Below are 17,582 nucleotides of genomic sequence, written 5' to 3'. Positions count from 1 at the left end.
CTTGAAACACAAATCCTGCAGATAATCAGAGCAGCCTGGAGTGGAGGCAGCAGAGCCAGCAACTCCTCAGGAACAGGTGCCAGCAAAGAGATGGACTGAGCCCTAAAACAATAAGAGGCTGGAGTTTGCTGCTACTGTCACGCTCAGGCTGAAGTTACTCCTCTTCCATGTTTATTTTTGGTAAAGCGTTTCCGAGTGCCGCTCCCTGATGGGAGATAGGCGAGCAAATCCCTGGGGTATCTCAGGTCATTTGTTACTGGAGCTGCTGGCAGACTCTCCAGGGCTCTTCCTGGCCACGAGATCCCTTCTTCAGCCTCCCTTCGCTCTGGGTTTGGTGCCACCACCAGATCTCTGTGCATTTCCAAACCTGCAGCAGGAGTTGCTGGGGTGCAGGAGGTGTCCACAAGGCAGGTGGGGCTGGCTGCTCTCCCTCCCACCCTGCTGCAGCTCCTGCCCACGAGGAGCCAGCCCTCCCTGCCAGAGGAAGCGCGGCAGCCCGGAGGTCGTGTGCTATGGCCACGCTCCACGGAAACTCGGGGGAGGTTTCCTGCCCAGTTATCTCAAGCACCATATTTAAATGTCTTGGTCAAGCTGCAACAGCTGAGCTGGGGCTTAGGGCATCTCCTGTTCACACAGCTGAGTCAGGAAAGCGCTGGGATTGTGCCCTGAGAGCGGTGGGAACAGACAGGCAGCCCCTGTGCAGATGTGGCTGCTCTGGGAGAGATGCTGCTATTCCCCTCTGCTCCATTCCATCCTTCCGTGCCTCTCTCATCTTGCTCCTGCCCACAACACTTTCAGCTTGGTCACTGTGAGGGAATATCAAACCACAGCCCTCCTAAGCTCCTCCTAAAAATGCTTCTTCCAGAAAGCCCAAGAAATGACCAAGCACTACTCACTCCTCTGGAGTGCCTGGGATTACACAGAGAGCTTCTGTAATGCTTTGTATTACACAAAATGGAGCAGAAAAACAAAGCCAGGAATAACTAACAATACTGCTGCCTGTTTTAGCTGCGAGTCAGAAGTTCAGATTTTTTCCCCACAGCATTTCTAATCTGCTGCCAATTTTCAAACACTTCCCCTCCTGGCTCAGAAGTTACTGTGACCCCTTTTCCAACAGGCAACAGTGTCATCATCTCTGGAATATCTCTTGTCTCACCAAATCCAAAAGGAAAAGAGAAAGTTTCTTCACAAATCAACATAATTTTTCTACCTGGCAGCTTGAAAAAAGAAAAAGAACATTCCAGCCTCAGCTAACCAGCAGGTACCCAAAAGAACCCTAAAGCTGGGCTTCACTCTGGCTCCACAGGACTTCTGATGTTTTGTGGCAATAAGCTGGACAAGACAGATTTGCAACACCCAGAACCTAGTCCAAAATGCAATGTCCCCATAAATGCTTTTATGAGGATTTTAAGGGCTTTGAAAGACTTGCTTGTACCAGACAGGAAAGTCCTGCCATGACTGGAGCCATCAGCATTGCCCAGCTCTCATCATCACCCACCCCATCACTCCTACATCTGCTTTAGGTAAGAAAATACAGAGGGCAATTGCTGAATTCCGTTTGCCCACAGCACACTTTAAAACTTCCAGTTTGCTAAAACTCCTCTTCTAAGGAGCTTCTACTTCAAATGAACCTAAATGCAGAGAGGAAAAAACTAAAGGTAGTGTTTAGGAATGCATGAACTGCTACAGCCTCTTCAAAAGACACTGATACACACAAAAGGTCACAGGAGGAGCAGCTCTGGAGGTTTAAGAGCTCAGACTCAGACTGATCTAAAAACTGCTGCCACCATTCACAGAAATCCCAATGAAGGATGTAAAAAAACCACTTTCAAGTGTGAACCTGCTTTTTGAGATGTACAACAGCATGATCTTACTGCAAACCTCACAAAGTTGCTCCTACCTTTCCATTTTTGAGGCGTCCAGAAGAGACAATCCTCGAGACGTGCACTTGGAAGGGCCTGCACTCCGTGCTGCACTCAAACTCTTCCACTCTGTCCATGACCTCCACGGAGTTTTGCTCCACAAATGAAGCGGTTCCCCGCATTTTAATGCGGCCACCATGCTGTTCCAAACCCTGCCTTTTCACTGTGGAACACTTTAAAAAAGTCACTACAGAAAAGTCCACGTCAGCAACTGCGGAACAGCTCGTGTCCACAGCATCCAGAACATTCTCGGGAATGTTGTGAGAAGGTGGCAGGTCCCTGCTCATGACCTGACCCTTCTCCAGAGAACTGACAATGTCTTGGCTCTCCTCAGTCAGAGCTGCCTGGGGAAGGTGGATCAGAGCCTCAGGTGCTGCACAGAAGTCACCATTGGCAGCTGGGGAATGGCCCAAGTCCACAGTACCCAGCTTATTCACAGGAAGATCAGGAGAAGGTGGCACATCCCTGCCCACAACCTGTGATGTCTCTGGAGTACTGCCCGAGTCCTGAATCCCCAGCTCACCTCCTGACAAGTCTTGCAAAGGCAGCTCAGGATTTCTCAAGTCCTGATTATCCAGTTCTGTCCTTGAAATTTCCTGAGCCACAGCTGGAGATGGATCCATGTCTTTAGCAATCACTGGGGCATAAGCCATGTCCTCAGTATCAAGTTTAGTCAGTGATGTCTGTGGAAGGTGGGTCTGAGCCTCAGTCACTGCAGGAAAGGCACCATCAGCAGCTGGAGAAGAGCCCAGATCTGCAGCATCCAGATTACTGACAGGAAGATCAAGAGAAGGTGGCAGGTCTCTGCCCACGACCCTCTCCAGGGTACTGCCACTGTCTTGAACCTCCAGCTCACCTCCAGACAAGTTTTGCAAAGGCAGCTCAGGATTCCTCAAGTCCTGATTATCCAGTTCTGTCTCTGAAAGCTCCTGAGCAACTGCTGGAGACGGATCCATGTCTTTAGCAACTACTGGGGCACAAGCCACATCCCCAGAATCAAATTTAGTCTGCAATGACTGTGGGAGGTGGGTCTGCACTTCAGTTTCTGCAGAAAAGTCCCCTCTGGCAGCTGGAGAACAGCCCAGGTCCCCAGTATCCAGACTAGTCACAGGAAGATCAGGAGAAGGCAGCAGGTCCCTGGCCATGACCTGGCTCTTCTCTGGCATCGTGCCCAAGTCCTGAATCGGTTCAGCCAGAGTTGTCTGTGGAAGTTCAAGCAGATCCTCAGAGGGATCTTTGCTGTTCAGCTCAGTGAAAGAGCCATCTGCCAGCTCTGCCAGCTGGGCCATGGATGGTTCTGGCCCAAAGGGAGGAAGTGAGGTTTCATTAAGCCTGTCATTGCCACTGTCCAGGCCAGAGGAACCAACGCCTTTCAGCCCATCTGCGGTTTTGCAGTGCTGCACGGGCTCCTTCCCCGCCAAGCTCTCAAAGCTCAGGTTCTCCCACGTGCCTGAATCCGGGGACTGCAGACAGGCTCCCACCGTGCAAAAGGCCTTTGCGCTCTCGTTCTCGATAACCAAACCCTCTTTGGGGGAGGCAACATCCTGCCTGCGGCCTCGGAAACTGCGCTGAGGCCTCTTCTCATCGGGGGAAAACGCCCTCGAGGAGCCTCGCAGCCGCCGAGCTGCCTCGGCCACGCTGGTTAAGAACCTCACAACACCCCCAAAGTGAGTGGCTTTGGCGGCACCGTTTGATTTCTTTCGCTGGCTGAGATTCTCCTCACATCTCGTATCAAAGTCAAAGTAAGAAGCGGAATGATCAGTTGTATTTTCTAAGTTCTGGAAATTGGTTTCAGCCCTTTGATCTGGGAGCTTTGAATTATCTTTGCTAGCTAATGAAATTCCTTTCAGATAGCTCCAGACATCAGAGCTCCTTCCTCTCCTGCTCTCCTGTGGGAGCACAGCACACCTCTTTTGATTGTCCCCTTCTGTAATTGCAGGACTCTTAACATGTTCATAATTCAAAGACTCGCTCTTCCTGGCTGCTATTCTGTGGCAGTTACCATCATTATCCTCACCGTGTAATCTGCCACTAATATCCCTGAGACATTTACTTTCAGTGGTATCGAGTTCAGGAATGCTGATGTTCAGCTCTATGTCCTCAAAAGAAGAGTCCAGATCCTCGATGTACCCCGCGTACGAGTGACGGGAGGGCCTCCGGCCATCGCCCAGCTTCTTAACCCTGTAGACAGCTCTCTGCCCGCTGCAGTGAAGGTCCTCCTCAGGGTCACACACATCCTGCACTCTGGATGCTCTCAAATCCACGTTCTTGGCTGTCCTGGAGGATCTTCCCTTTTTTGACGAGCGTACCCTCTCCATGAAGGATGGCTTTTTTAATTCTGAGACCTCAGAGGCAACTCCCAGCAAAATCATCGACTGGGGTCTGTCTTTATTCGTAGCGAGTCCTTTCCTGCGTCTGACGAAATTCCAGATCCGGCTGCCCTTGGTTGTCTTCTTAAACCTGTGTGTCTCCTCCTGCTCACCGGGGATCGCGTCGCCGGAGGCGCAGTGCTCAGCACCGCAGGCCTCCAAGGCATCGGTGCTCCCTCCCTCCATGTTTCCTTGGAAAATCCTGTTGGCGTATCCATTGGGAATGCTCAAAGAAGCAGTACGCTGGAGGCCCTCTAGAGCTTCCATCGCCCTGGCTCACAGGCTGGTTCCAGGAGTCACGGATGCATGGTCCTCAGATTGCTTTCTTCACAAGACTTTAAGGGAAAAGAACAAAGGAATACCATTAGGAGCAGAAAACTTCCAGAAGACACATCTCTTAAAGCATCACAAGTAAAACTTTATCCCAGTGGCTGTGGTGGTTTTCCCCACTGATTCCAGGGAGGCTGAAATTTTGCTTTCAAACCATACAAATTTTAAAAGCTATTTAAATCTGAGTTAAATGACTGAACATTTAGTAACCACAAATAAACTTCCTGCACTAATAAAGTCGCCACAAAGTACGCTCAGAATCCCATGAATCACATCTTTGTTTTGCAAGCTGCGGAGGCTCTAAATGCATCAGAGTTCATGGCAGAGAGAGGAGAGAGGAAATTCCAGTGAGTGTCCCTGCACATGTCACTGTCATCTCCACCATCCCCATCTGCCAGGAACTGGCACCATGCTCCCAATAGCTCAGTCTCTTTCAAAGAAAAGTCAGGGTGAGCCTTTTCCTGGAAGCAACACAACTCTAAAACACTACAACATCAGAAAACTCATGGAATAGCCAAGCCAGGTTTTTCATACAGTAGCGATGGCACCAGCACGGGAATCCCTCCTGGCACTGGTCTGCTCAATGAAAGCTGCTTGGCCACCACTCAAAGCTATAAAAAACGTGTTCCCTTCAAGTGGGTTCCAGTGGACAGGATTAAAAATACTGCAGCAATGGAAACCACTCTGAACCAGCTGTGGGAATACAGCTCCTAAAGCTTCCCTTCCTCTGGAATTGATCTGCCCTGTCTCAATATTACAGCTTCCTGGGGCTGGATCTGCTGCTCCTGGGTTTGCTGTCTAGAAAGCAGAACTACATGCCAGGCACTCCATGGGGTTCACTTCCCTCAATTTCCAATCCTACTCTTAGGAGGAAGAAGGAAGAAACAGTGACATGGGTTTGACAATGGAGAAACTCTCCACTTTCCCCCAAGCAGCAGGAGAGCCACGCTAGCACTGTGAACAGTCCCCATATCTACTAAAAACACTTAACCCTGCTATTTCTGTTAAAAATAAGGTTATTAATTTATAAAAATAAGGTTATTACAACAGCTACTGCCCTGGGCATCTCATGACCCTCACATTGAGCCAAATCCATCTGTTTCTACCTTGCCACCACGTCTGCCCCCAGCAAGGGATAACCCGTGAGACCCCCCTGGATGGCAGAGGCACCACGGAAGCAGAGCACAGCCAACAGAAACAACCAGCATCCCTCTTTTTATTATGGACAACAGTCATCTGGCTTTCCGTGAGCCCTGCCACAGGGGTTGTGCCAAGCATTTTTGGCATCAGCCGTGCTTAGGGTAGCAAAAATGCGTGTTTGCTGCTGTGGTGGGCTGCCAGATGTCCACTCATGCTGCCCAACTGAGGCAAGGGGGGAAATAAGATGAAAAAGCTGATGGGCTGCTATAAAAATATGGTGACCCCTTTCCAATCACTGTCAACTCGATTTATCACCAACTGATCTGGATAATGAGAAACAAAGATAAAACTAACACGATGTCTCACCCCCACCCACCATGGCTCAATTTCCCCATCTTCTGAGGGATTCACCTCCCACCAAGGGGTGCAGAAGGATTGGGAACTGGGAGAGGTATGGTTGGGATATAATTGTTGTCCCTTCCTTCTCATACTTGTCCTGGGTTCCTGTGGGGCCTTCACAGGCCACGGATCCCGTCAGGAGAACCTGCTCTGTGTGAGGCCTCCACTGGTTACAATTCTTACCAGGAATCAGCTCCACAGGCTGATTCCTACCAGGAACATCCCCCTGCTCCTGTGTGGAGCCTCCAGAGGTCTCATTCCTGCCATGGGGAGCCACCACAGGCTCCATTCCCGTCAGGAGAACCTGCTCCTCCTGCACGGGGCCTGCACAGGCCGCAACTCCTGCCGGGGATCATCCCCTGTTCCAGCACCTCATCCTCACCATCCTCACCGACCTCAGTGCTCACTGAGCTGCTTCTCACCTTTTTTTATCCCCCCCATCACTCCTCCTGGCCTTTTTTGCCCTTTATTAACCATGTGAGGTGCTGCCAGGGCTGCTGCTGGCTCTGCTCTGGTGGAGTGACCGGTGGTACCGGCTGTACCCAACACACCCCACGGTGACACAACACCACTGGATACAGCCAAATACAGCCCACAGCTACACATCCTGAAGGAATACAGCCAAATACACCCCAAAGTTACACATCCTGAAGGAATACAGCCAAATACACCCCAAAGTTACACACCCTAAATGTTCATTGCCAAATACACCCCACAGTTGCACATCCTGAGGGAATACAGCCAAATACACCCCACAGTTACACACCCTAAATGTCCACTGCCAAATACAACCCAGTTACACAGCATCACTGGATACAGCCAAATACACCCCACAATTACACACCCTAAATGTTCATTGCCAAATACACCCCACAGTTACCAATCCTAAATGTTCATTGCCAAACACACCCCACAATTACACACCCTAAATGTCCACTGCCAAACAGTCCCCAGCGCAGCCACACACTGCCAAACACAGCCCGTGCAGTCCCACAGCTCCGTGGGTACCTCCAGGTACACCCCAGAGTCAGCCAAGCGATGATGCCCCACACGCTGCCCCGCTCTGCTTCAGCCATCTCTTTACTCAGCCTCTTGTAGCCACCACCACACAGGTTCTAAGAGAGAACCTCCTTCCCCAGACACTTCTGGGGGCTCAGCACCACCTGCCTCCATTTAAACCCTGTAGCAGAAATTCATGTGCGAGCTGTGTTGTCATGGGTCCCTGCAGAGACCACAGAAGCTTTTGTTCCCAAAAAACCAAGGGTTGAGCAGGACCTCCATCTGGTGCCTGAGGAGGAGACCAGCCCCTCATTTCTCAGGCTGTCGCTTTGGGATGTGAGTTATTCCCAGACATTCCTGCTACAAATTAAAGACTAACACATTGGAATGGGTTGGAAGGAGTCGGGGGGGGAAAAAAAAAAGAAGAGTACTTCAGTCATTTCAAGTCGTGCAGCCAACTGGCAGCAAAAGACAGAAATCACAAACGGTCCTCTTATTTTGTTTGTTTTCTCTTGCCAGTTTTATGTTTTATTGGTTTTGGCTGGGTGGATCCTGAGGAAAGAAGATTCAAAGGGAAGAGGCTTGCCTGTGAAGTCTTAGGAGGGATGCTAGCACAGAGGAGACGGGCTGTTCCTCATGTGGCAGGGAAAAGACAGCCCATAACAAGGGACAGATCCTGCACAGCCCTCCCCAGAGAAACAACAGAATCCAGAATCACAGGACACATGGGTGGCCTAAAATTTAAATATGGTGGGGGTTATATATATATACATATTTTTTTTTAGCAGCTTTAAAGCAGATGTAAATTAGAGCTGACACTATGAAGCCAGACACAAGCGCTGTAAGCAGAGAGGAGATCCATTCTGTGACCAGTGTTTGGTTCCTCCTCTCCATCTCCCACCACAGCCTCACCTGGACCTCTCCTCATCTTCAAAACCACCTTGTTGGTGTTTGAATTCCCCCCAGTGGCACCTGCAGGACTGCACACACTGAAATCACAGGACTTCAGCAGGAGCCACCTCCCAGCTCAGCTTCCTCAGTGCCCACAGTCCCAGCACTGCCCCTGAGCCAGCTCCAGCCCCAGCTCTAAATATTCTATAACCCACAGCAAAGCCTCCCACCACCGAGACAAACCCCAGCCAGCATCCCTCAGTCCTCCCTGAGCAGGAGCCAAAATCTGCTACGCTCCATCGCCTGCTGGAGCCGCTGAACGCAGCGCCCACCGCTGCGCCAGCACCTGCAGAGCTGCCTGGGGAAACCTGAGCTTCCCATCAGCCAAGCACTGCAAAGGTGGCTTGAACAACCAAACCACATGGCCCTGGGGCCATTCAGGCCCACCATGACAAAATATAATTTGAGTACGGAGGGCAGCAGCCCCAAGAGTGTCTGATGAACCACAGCTCACCTTTCTGGGGTGCCGGGGAAAGAGGTTTTGAAGAAACGCTTTGGAAACAGCTATTAGTCAGAAAACTACACCACTTGTCAACCACATGTTTATTTTTCCCCTCCTTGAGCTGCACTTGCAGATGTCAAGTCACAGCAAGTTACCACCCAGCAGCTGAGCTGGGACTACCATCACTTAAAGCAGGGCTTTAACCACAGAAAACACAACCACCTTCTGCCTCTTCCACTGCCCTCACATTACCTGAGCCCAAGGAAGGTGGCTCAGCCAGGTTTGGAGAACAAAGGCTCGTGTGTTTGCTCTCCAAAACACACCAAATCTCACCTGGAGGGGAAGATGGTTCTGTAAAACTCCAGCTATCAACCAAACGCTGCCAACAGCTCCAGTGTACAGGGCCTGTGTGGGTCCCTGCCTTGCCCTGCTCTCCTCGTCACAAAAGCCACAGCCCTTCATTCTGAAAATTCACCTTCCTTTTCCAGGTCACTGAGGGGGACGAATAAACTGAGATTAATAAAACCCCCAGCCAAGGGCACCAGGTGTGTTACACAAACATCTGTATCTACAGCCACAAGTCCCCCTTCTTCAAATTCTTTCCAGATTTTGTGCATTATCCCAATCTCTAAGAAAGAAATAGGTGCTCTGTATCTCACTGGTGATTGCACAACATTCCCTTGGCAACAGGCTCTTCCTGTGTGATACAGGTGGGAGTAAGAGCAATTTTGCTCCTTTTCAGTGTAATTTAGCAGCCAGCCATCAGAAATAACAGCACGGACCCAGGGAACACCCACTGAAGTTTACAATTCTCAGCCTTAAAGGCCACTGAGTCAGGCCTGAGCAACCAGAGCTGTCCCAAGCCACCCCTCAGGGAGTGACACTTTCCAAGGGCAACCTCTTGCTGCTGAGGTTATCTACACAGGTTATCCACCAGCAGAGCAAAGCAGCCTGTAAAACCAGGGGTAAGCCACACCACCAGCTCCAAAGGCAGCAGGGTAGCAAGACCTGCTAGAAAGGAAGCATCGATTAGGAAAGGTCTGATCCAGGCTGAGTTTTCTCAAGAGATTGGTGGAAATAAACTGCTCATTTAACAGTACACAGCTCAGGCTGTTTGCCAGGCAGGCACCACACAATCCATGAAATCTTCAGATCATTGCAGGTTTTGGGGCAACAAGCAGGAACAACTTTTTAGAAATATATATTTAGTGCTCTGAAGCACAAGAAGGGCACTGACAGAGCTTGCCCAGAGAAGCTGTGGCTGTCCCTGGATCCCTGGAAGTGTCTTAGGTTGGGTTGGACATTGGGGCTTGGAGCAACCTGGCATAGTGGAAGGTGTCCCTGGCCAGAGAGTGGAACAAGATGATTTTAAAGGCTCCTTCCAACCCAAACCATCCTGTGATTCCAGCATCCCTCGGTGTTGTGGGATTCTGGAGCACACATATTCCAGGCAAATGGTAAATCCCTTCTATCAAGTAACCCCAAAGAACTATTTTGATTTGAACCCTGAGAAACAACAAACCTTTGAAGAGAACAAAGAGGAAATTGGTGGTGGGGTTGCCCTTGGGGCAGCCTAGACAGGATCACGTGTCAGAAACGTGCTCTCCACCACAGAGCCACTGGCTCAAAGCACCTGGAGAGACCCCAGGTCATCCTGGAGGGTTTTGGAGCCAGAGGTAGAGAGGGTCTGAGGCTCACTGCAGCCCATGTGCAAGGAGAAGCTGCGGGGTTCAAACAATGTCAGAATAGTCAGTACAAAAGCCCAGCTCCTCCTGGCACTGTGACAACCTGTGCTGTGCTGGATGTGTGGAACAGTGACTCCAGTGATGTCTTAAGTCTTGGCTTTTATATTTTCCAGGTTCTGCATTGGTTCATAACTCTGAACTTCAGTTAAAGCATCAGCCAGTTCTCCTCACAGCCCAGGCAGACACAACAATCCTTTTCCAGCCCCAGAACCAAGGACACCGCTGCAGCTTCAGCCCCAAAATGTGTGAACAGCAGGGAATTGAGGAGAGCAAACTGGGAGGATGGGACTGCATCACCTGGAGCTGGAATTGCACAATTAACCCCAATGTGGAAATAGACCAAAACTTATAAAGGTGTGAAAACTGACCTGAGGTCCATCTTGAGTGCAGCCTCGGCCAGGCTCTTGCACTGCCCAAAGTGATCCTTTAAAGGAATTTTAATAAATCCCCATTTTATTCTGTCCAACCTCTGTCCCAGGAGCCTCTCAAAGCATCACCAGACATCCCTCCAAGGCTCTCCATCCCCCTCCTCTCACCTCTCAGCAGCTACATTTGCTTCCAAACCCCTCGTCCCCCCCAGCACCACGAGCTGGAGCCAACAGGCGCCGACAGCCTCGCCGGGCGCTGCCAGAGCTGGAATGCACCGAGGGCCCCCGGGGACACGATCTTCCACTCGGCTCTTCCTCTGCAGGATCCAAAATAACAAACAAGAAGGAGCCTTTGGCCATTGTTTTTCGGGGAAGGGGGGTGACGGGGAGAGGGCACGCGGCGCAGCCTGCCAGAAGGCATGGCTGAGCTAAGGAAGTCCTGCCTGGGCTTCGCTGTATCCGCTCCTCTCCAGAAGGGGTGGGGGGAGGCAGGAAGGAGAGAAAATAGAGAACAAATGATCATATAACCCTTGAGAGAAACCTGTCTGCTCTCGGAGAGCGTATTTAGCCCAAGCATGCAGCGCCTCTTGCTATACAAAAGAAAAAGAGGAAAGAAAACCCCGCCAGTTCTTCCGTTACCGTGTTCTACCACTGAAAAAAAATGGGAGGAAACAGATGTTGAGCTCTCCAGCGTCAGGAAATTATCTCTTTCATGGGGGTACAGTTACTTCAGTGTATTTAGGTCAAACAAATAGGGGGACAATCGTGACTTCTCCCCCTTTTTGTTTATGTCTCCTCAGACATTTCAGACTTGCTGGGTGCCGCATCCAGGGAGCAAGGGCAGAGCTGTGTCTGCTCACAGAGCACACCCTGAGGATGCAGCCTGATGATCAAGGCCTTGTCCACCTGGCAGATCCCCACCCCACAAACCACCGCAGCCCCTACAAAAATCCAGCCTCCTCTGCTTCTGGGTCAAGGAGGACAGCTTGCTGCTGGGCCCTGGCCAGGCATGGCAGCACTGCAGCTTGATTGTTCACTTATTTCAATAGAGGTGGAAGGAGAGACCTGGGTGAAACATCTGCAAAAGGGATCTCCAGGCCATCAGCGAGCGCAGTTACGACTTTCCGGCGCTGGGCTCCCCAAGGAGCGTGGGGCCCGTGCCCATAGGAAGCGACCAGAGAATTGAACCAGCATTTCACATGCTCTGCAAAATCCCTTCCACAGGAAGCTAAACCCCTTCATTAGGAGCAGGAGGCAGACAGGGGAGCAGTCTGAATCCCTTCCCAGTCAGGAGTGGACAGACATTATCAAAACAATGAGTTTTAGAATCACAGGATTGTTAAGATCAGATAAAACCCCCAAGATTGATTCCAACCATCAACCCAGCACCACCACCACGCTGACCACTAAACCATGTCCTCAAGTGTCACAGCCACACACTTTTTTTAATATTTCCAGGGACTACACCACTTGCCAGTGGCAGAAGGGACCCTGCAGCAAGGTTCTCCTCCATCTCTGAGGGCAGACTACCAGACAAGATAACCCCAGGCAAACACGACACGTTCCCTGTGGCAGCAGCATCTGCCCCACATGGTTTGCACTGGTTTAAGCCAAAGCTTTTACAGTCCTGGATCTGCATTTGTGCTCCTGCTAATTCAATCTTCACCGGGCAGACGGATGGATGCACAGACTGATAGCTCCAGCCCTGGATTTATAAAAACGGAACTCAAAACTTCAGGCTGAGTAAATCAGTTCACTCATGTATAATTTAAACATTACTTCCTTCCCATTTCAGGGAGCTTTAGAGTTTGTGCTGTGGCTAAACACAATGAAATTAGAGCAGGAGATTCATTTTGCCTGCGGCCGAGGGGGAGAGACAGAGTTGCTCCACTGCATCTGTCAGACAAAGCGGGCTGGGGCTGGTGCTGCCAGGCAGGGAGCAGCTCACTGCAAACACCACAGCTCCACGCTGGAGATGGGCTGGCACTGCCAGGCAGCTCAACAGGGCACCAGTCCTGGCCTCTGCAGCACACGGAGCGCTAAAACCTCACAGCAAGCCAGGAGCAGCTTTATACACACAGGGAAATGGAGCCAGCCAGCTCCTTGTGCAAAACTGAGCAGGAGAAACTCAAAGGAAGAACACAGAGATATAAAATCCCCAGAATACAGCTGGAATGAAACACTGAATACATGACAGATCAGTTCTTGCTGAAGGTGGATTTCAGACCAAGCCTCTCACAAAGCCCACACACCTCTGGTACTGTACCTGGACTAAATGTTCCTCCTCCTCCCACTGCTGACCCAGGAGCTGCAGATTCACCCCCTGCCCACTGAAGCATGGCAGCATCACCCCTTGCACACTCCTCTACATTTCCCTTTTTTTGCAATTCTAAATTCTTCTGCTCTACAGGAAATAAACCTGAGGTGAGTCCTGAAGAGATCCAAAAGGCTCCTTTTGGTATTGTTACCCAGGATGGACAGGGACCCCCAGGAAAAGAAGGAAGCCTGAGGAAGGCTGAAGAATCATCTGCCAGCACAAGGTTGTTTTGATGCACAATAGCTGTTTCCCCAGCCTCTCCAGCTATTTGGCACCAACTGTCACCATCCTAATACCAAAATATCTGCCATTACATGTAGACTATTTAAGCTGTTCAGTAGTCAGTTGAAAGTAGTTAATTATATGTAAGAACATTTAATTACTATCCAGTAGGAACTTTAATACCACAGTGATGAGCCAAAACACAATAGAGCAGGCAGATTCAGGGGTCTACACCCATCCACACCCCTTAAAGTCGGCTGAACAACACTGAACCACAGCTGCCATCCTCTGGGAAGCAACAACTTCATGGTGCTGGTGACATTACCCTGCATTCCAAATTAATCAGTTTGGAAGAGATGCCTCAGGAACTTTATAGCTGTGACATTTCTTAAAAATCCTTGCCTTCTCCACAAATCCCTAAGCAAGAAAGAACGGTCTGAACATCAGAGCAGAAATCAGTAGCCAGCGTTTAATTGTTTATATCTTGAGACAAAGATAGTGTCTAAATAATTGTCTATTGTATCCCAGAGACAGCACAGGAAAGCTCTTCCCCTCGCTGGGAGCCTGCAGGTCACACATGCTTCTGCCATAACATTTGCTATAAATAATCCTCGCTGAGCCAAGCTCTGGGCTAGGTACAGACTAAGGCAGCACTGTGCTCCTATCGGTTTCAGCCATTAGCCCTCCCCAGAGAGTGCATATCCTACCCTATTGTTCCTGCTCAAATGTTTGAAAGAATTATTTTTTCCTTGCTTCTTTTGTTTGGGGAGTTTATTTATATTTCCTCTTTGACAAGGAATTACTACTAGAAGAAAGGAGTGCCACCTTCCACGGCAGCTCGCCGATGCCAGCGTTGAGATGAGGAGCGGAGGGTCACGTCGGGAGGATACTGCCATAGCCACAGACCTCCCAACCTGGGATTCTGAGCTCATGTAGGTTCAGCACATTCTGACCAGGATTAGAAACAAAGAGCTGCGTGCCAGCGCCAGCCCCAAATTCGCATGCAGAGACTCGGAGCGCAGGCAGCGACGCGTTCTGCTCAAACATTTCCATGGATTATTTCAGCAGGTTACTCAGCAACCCCCTGACGTGGTCCTGGTGATGTCAAAGAACACCTTACCTCACCTTCACTGTCTCACTTCCAGCCCTATTTCTGTTTCTCCAGACAGATCCTAAGTGACCTGTTCCTCTCAGGCAGCTGCAGGGGTGGGATTTACTCTCTTCTCCTTTCCCTCAGAGCAGTTGGACACAACCACAGGAGCACGGGGCTGGCTGGCTCTCAACTGCTCAAGCACCTCATTGTGGAAAACCCAACTCATCAAGCACAGCTTTTTGAGTACAAGGTGAGGTATCTCCCTGCCCTGCTTCGAAACTGGTAACAGATCTCACTTCAGAGCCCCAGGTATCAAGTGTACAAACATCTTTTTCCCCAGCAGCAAACGATTCCTTGAAGAATCTCCTCTGCTGTTTTTCCATAAAATCAATCCAGTTTCTGGCTGCTGATGTCCCAGACAGGCCCATGACACTTGCTGTGCCTCTGTCCATCGCAGCATTCCGGGATATCCAGCTCAGGAAGGTTGGTGGCCTTGCACTAAATTGCTTTTAGGCACATGAAAACACTACTCTGGTGTTTCTAGAAAATCAGCGACTGCCACGTGCCTGGCCTGCTCCCAGGTTGGGGTTTTTCACCCCAGAAAGGCATTTTTAAGGGCCACATAAAGAATTTTTAGTGGTTTGACACCTGCCTGCATTTTCCCTCACAAGGTTGGTGCAAAACACTCAAAAGTCACAAGGTGCCTCCTAGACAGGCTGACACCTTTCTGCTGCTTTCCCCCTCAACAGCAACAACCAAAAATCCCCTTTATCTGCACCCAGATCCACTGCACATGAACCAGCAGCACACACTGAGCCCAGGCTGGCACCCAGGGATGCTCTGCAGGAACTACAGGGTGGGTGATGTCTGGAACCAAACTTGGTGGGAATTCTGTTGTTGGGGTGATGTCTGGAGCCCAAACTCAGTGGGAATTCTGCTGTTGGGGTGATGTCTGGAGCCCAATACGATGGGAATGCTGTTGTTGGGGTGATATCTGGACCCCCACATGATGGGAATGCTGTTGTTGGGGTGATATCTGGACCCCCACATGATGGGAATGCTGTTGTTGGGGTGATATCTGGACCCCCACATGATGGGAATGCTGTTGTTGGGGTGATATCTGGAGCCCAAACTCTGGGAATGCTGCTGCTGCTGAGTTATCCTGCCTTTGTGCAGCCCAGCCTGGCCCAGCTGTCCCTCATCTCCTAACCCAAAGCTTCAAATCCTCTCTTTATCAACACCAGTGGGCCAGGCCAGTCCCACAGGGACATTAAACCTGCCCAGCAGAGGTGAAGGGACAGGGAGCACAGCCCTGTCTGTGCCATGCAGTGTCCCCAGCCTGGCTTTGTCCTGCAAAAGGAGCTGTCAGCTCCCATTGCTCACGCTCCAGGGCCGCTCGAGCCGGCCACGCTCTGCTGGGGCTGCACAGGGAGCCACCACTGCAGCCAATTAACAACACTGCTAATGAGCTTTGCACCCCCTGCCCCTGCCACAGGAGCAGGCACAGGTGGCCACACAGCTGTGCCTCCTCTCCCTGCTCACCCTTTTTTTTTAGGGATCAAAACTCAGCAGAGCAGGAGCAGCTAAAGGTTCCCTTTGTCCCTATTTATGGAATAAATAATCTTTTTACAAGGAGCTGGGGATTGTGTCCTGAGTATTAGGCACCTTTTTATTTCACCCTTTTCTATATTCTGTATATTCTGTAGTCTCTCCAATGGCTCCTTTTCAACAGCAAACAAATTTATTGCCATGTGTGGCAAAGGTCTGTACAAAAGCCACAAGCAGGGGAGGACAGGACCAGTCACCCTGAACGTGCCCATCCCCTCTGAGGTGCAGATCCAAGGATGAGCCCAGCACACCTGCAACTTCACCCAGGCTTTAAAACACAAAGAGTTTGGGAACACGTGCAGGCAATATCTAGTTTCTGCAGGAAATTGCACAGCGTGGATATCCAAACATTGCCATCAGGCAAAAAACAACATCTTGATTTGCCAGCTCATGTCACACAAACCTAAATTCTTGATGGGTGACAGTGCTCAGGCAGTGCTGAGCAGCAGTGATACACTTCCACAGCTCTGGAAAGCCACAGCAGCCGGGTATAAGGCTGCAAATCCTTGGAAAAGACGAGGATAGGAGTTCTGCAAGGATGTGCACCCTGTGGAGGGTGCAGCGAGCCAGGGCACCCCAGCTCGTGTGGGGTTTCCAAGCCTGCTCAGCTGCTGCAGAACTCCCACGCAGGCTCCACGTGCCTGCACAGGCAGGGCAGGAGCAGCCCCAGCTCCCAGGAGCTCCTCAGCACTGCCAGCATCCACAAACCCTGCTCAGCTCTCTGCTTAGCCCTCCAGAGCTGTGCCTTTCTTGTGGCTGGAGCACCAAGGCAAACCCCCCATGGCTCCCAGGCCATGTGCTGACCCCTTTCCATCCTGAAAAATCACCTCCCACCCATGGGCTACAGCGCTGCCTGGAAATCCAGACCTTCAAGGAGCCAATCCTTCCTTCCCACCCCATTTGAGAAGCACCAGAAGTGCACTCTGAGCTGTGCTCATCCCCCCACATTTGGCACATGGGCTGCAAAATGCCTCAGGACTTTGGGGCGAAGGCAGAAATATTCTGACAGGTGACTGGTCCCAGCGACAGCACCTTCCCAAAACCACTGTGATTCACAGCTCACGTCAGCAGTGTGGAAAAAGTGACCTCTTCTTCCTTCAGAGGAAACAACAGACGTGCTTAAACAAAACAAAAAAAAATAATAAAATTAATTAAAGAATATGGGCTTGTCCAGCAGAAAACCTGAGCAAAACTCAATTCCCACAGAGCCAGAGGGATCTTCCATTGACTTTTATCTCTCTTTTTCTTGTCTGTCCTTAATTCACTCTCCCTCTTCCCTACAGCAGAAGGCAAAGGAGTGCCAGCCCAGCAGAGGCACTTGCAGAACAGCTGCTGTTTCACAACTACCTGCAGCAAGAAAATCAAGAAACCTGACAGAGCGTGCCAGAAATAATCTCCCTGAAAGACAGAGCACTTGGGAAAGGCTGCAAGGAGCCATTCCTGGCACAGGGCAGCTGGGACACAAACACTGGGGCAGGGACCCCCAGAGCCCCCAGAGGTGATGGGATGGGCCCAGCAGGGCAGGAATGAGGCAGGAAAGAAGCACCCAGTGAAAAATCAATGAAACCCACTGAAATCTTTGTCATCCTCACATCCAAGGCATCGCCCTTGCTTCATTTGTTCCAGCCCTGGCACAAGCCTGTGCTGAACTTCCCTCCCAAGCTGCCCCTCCCCTGG

The 17,582-nt window shown here is 50.6% G+C and overlaps 1 protein-coding gene across 1 annotated transcript in view; it reads right to left on the bottom strand.

Annotated features, from left to right (window-relative positions):
- The window catches only part of ARHGEF9 (Cdc42 guanine nucleotide exchange factor 9), a 192,611-nt gene that overhangs the window by 166,019 nt on the left and 9,010 nt on the right, over positions 1-17,582 (bottom strand). The window contains exon 2 of the mRNA XM_058847469.1: positions 1,901-4,626. Within this exon, the coding sequence (XP_058703452.1) occupies positions 1,901-4,558 (2,658 nt within the window). The 5' untranslated portion in view covers positions 4,559-4,626. The remainder of the gene's footprint in view (positions 1-1,900; positions 4,627-17,582) is intronic.

The sequence above is a fragment of the Poecile atricapillus genome, chromosome 12, assembly GCF_030490865.1.
Source record: "Poecile atricapillus isolate bPoeAtr1 chromosome 12, bPoeAtr1.hap1, whole genome shotgun sequence".
Lineage (NCBI taxonomy): Eukaryota > Metazoa > Chordata > Aves > Passeriformes > Paridae > Poecile > Poecile atricapillus.
The sequence above is the reverse complement of the archived record's forward strand: the minus strand, read 5'-3'. Positions and strand labels throughout refer to the sequence as shown.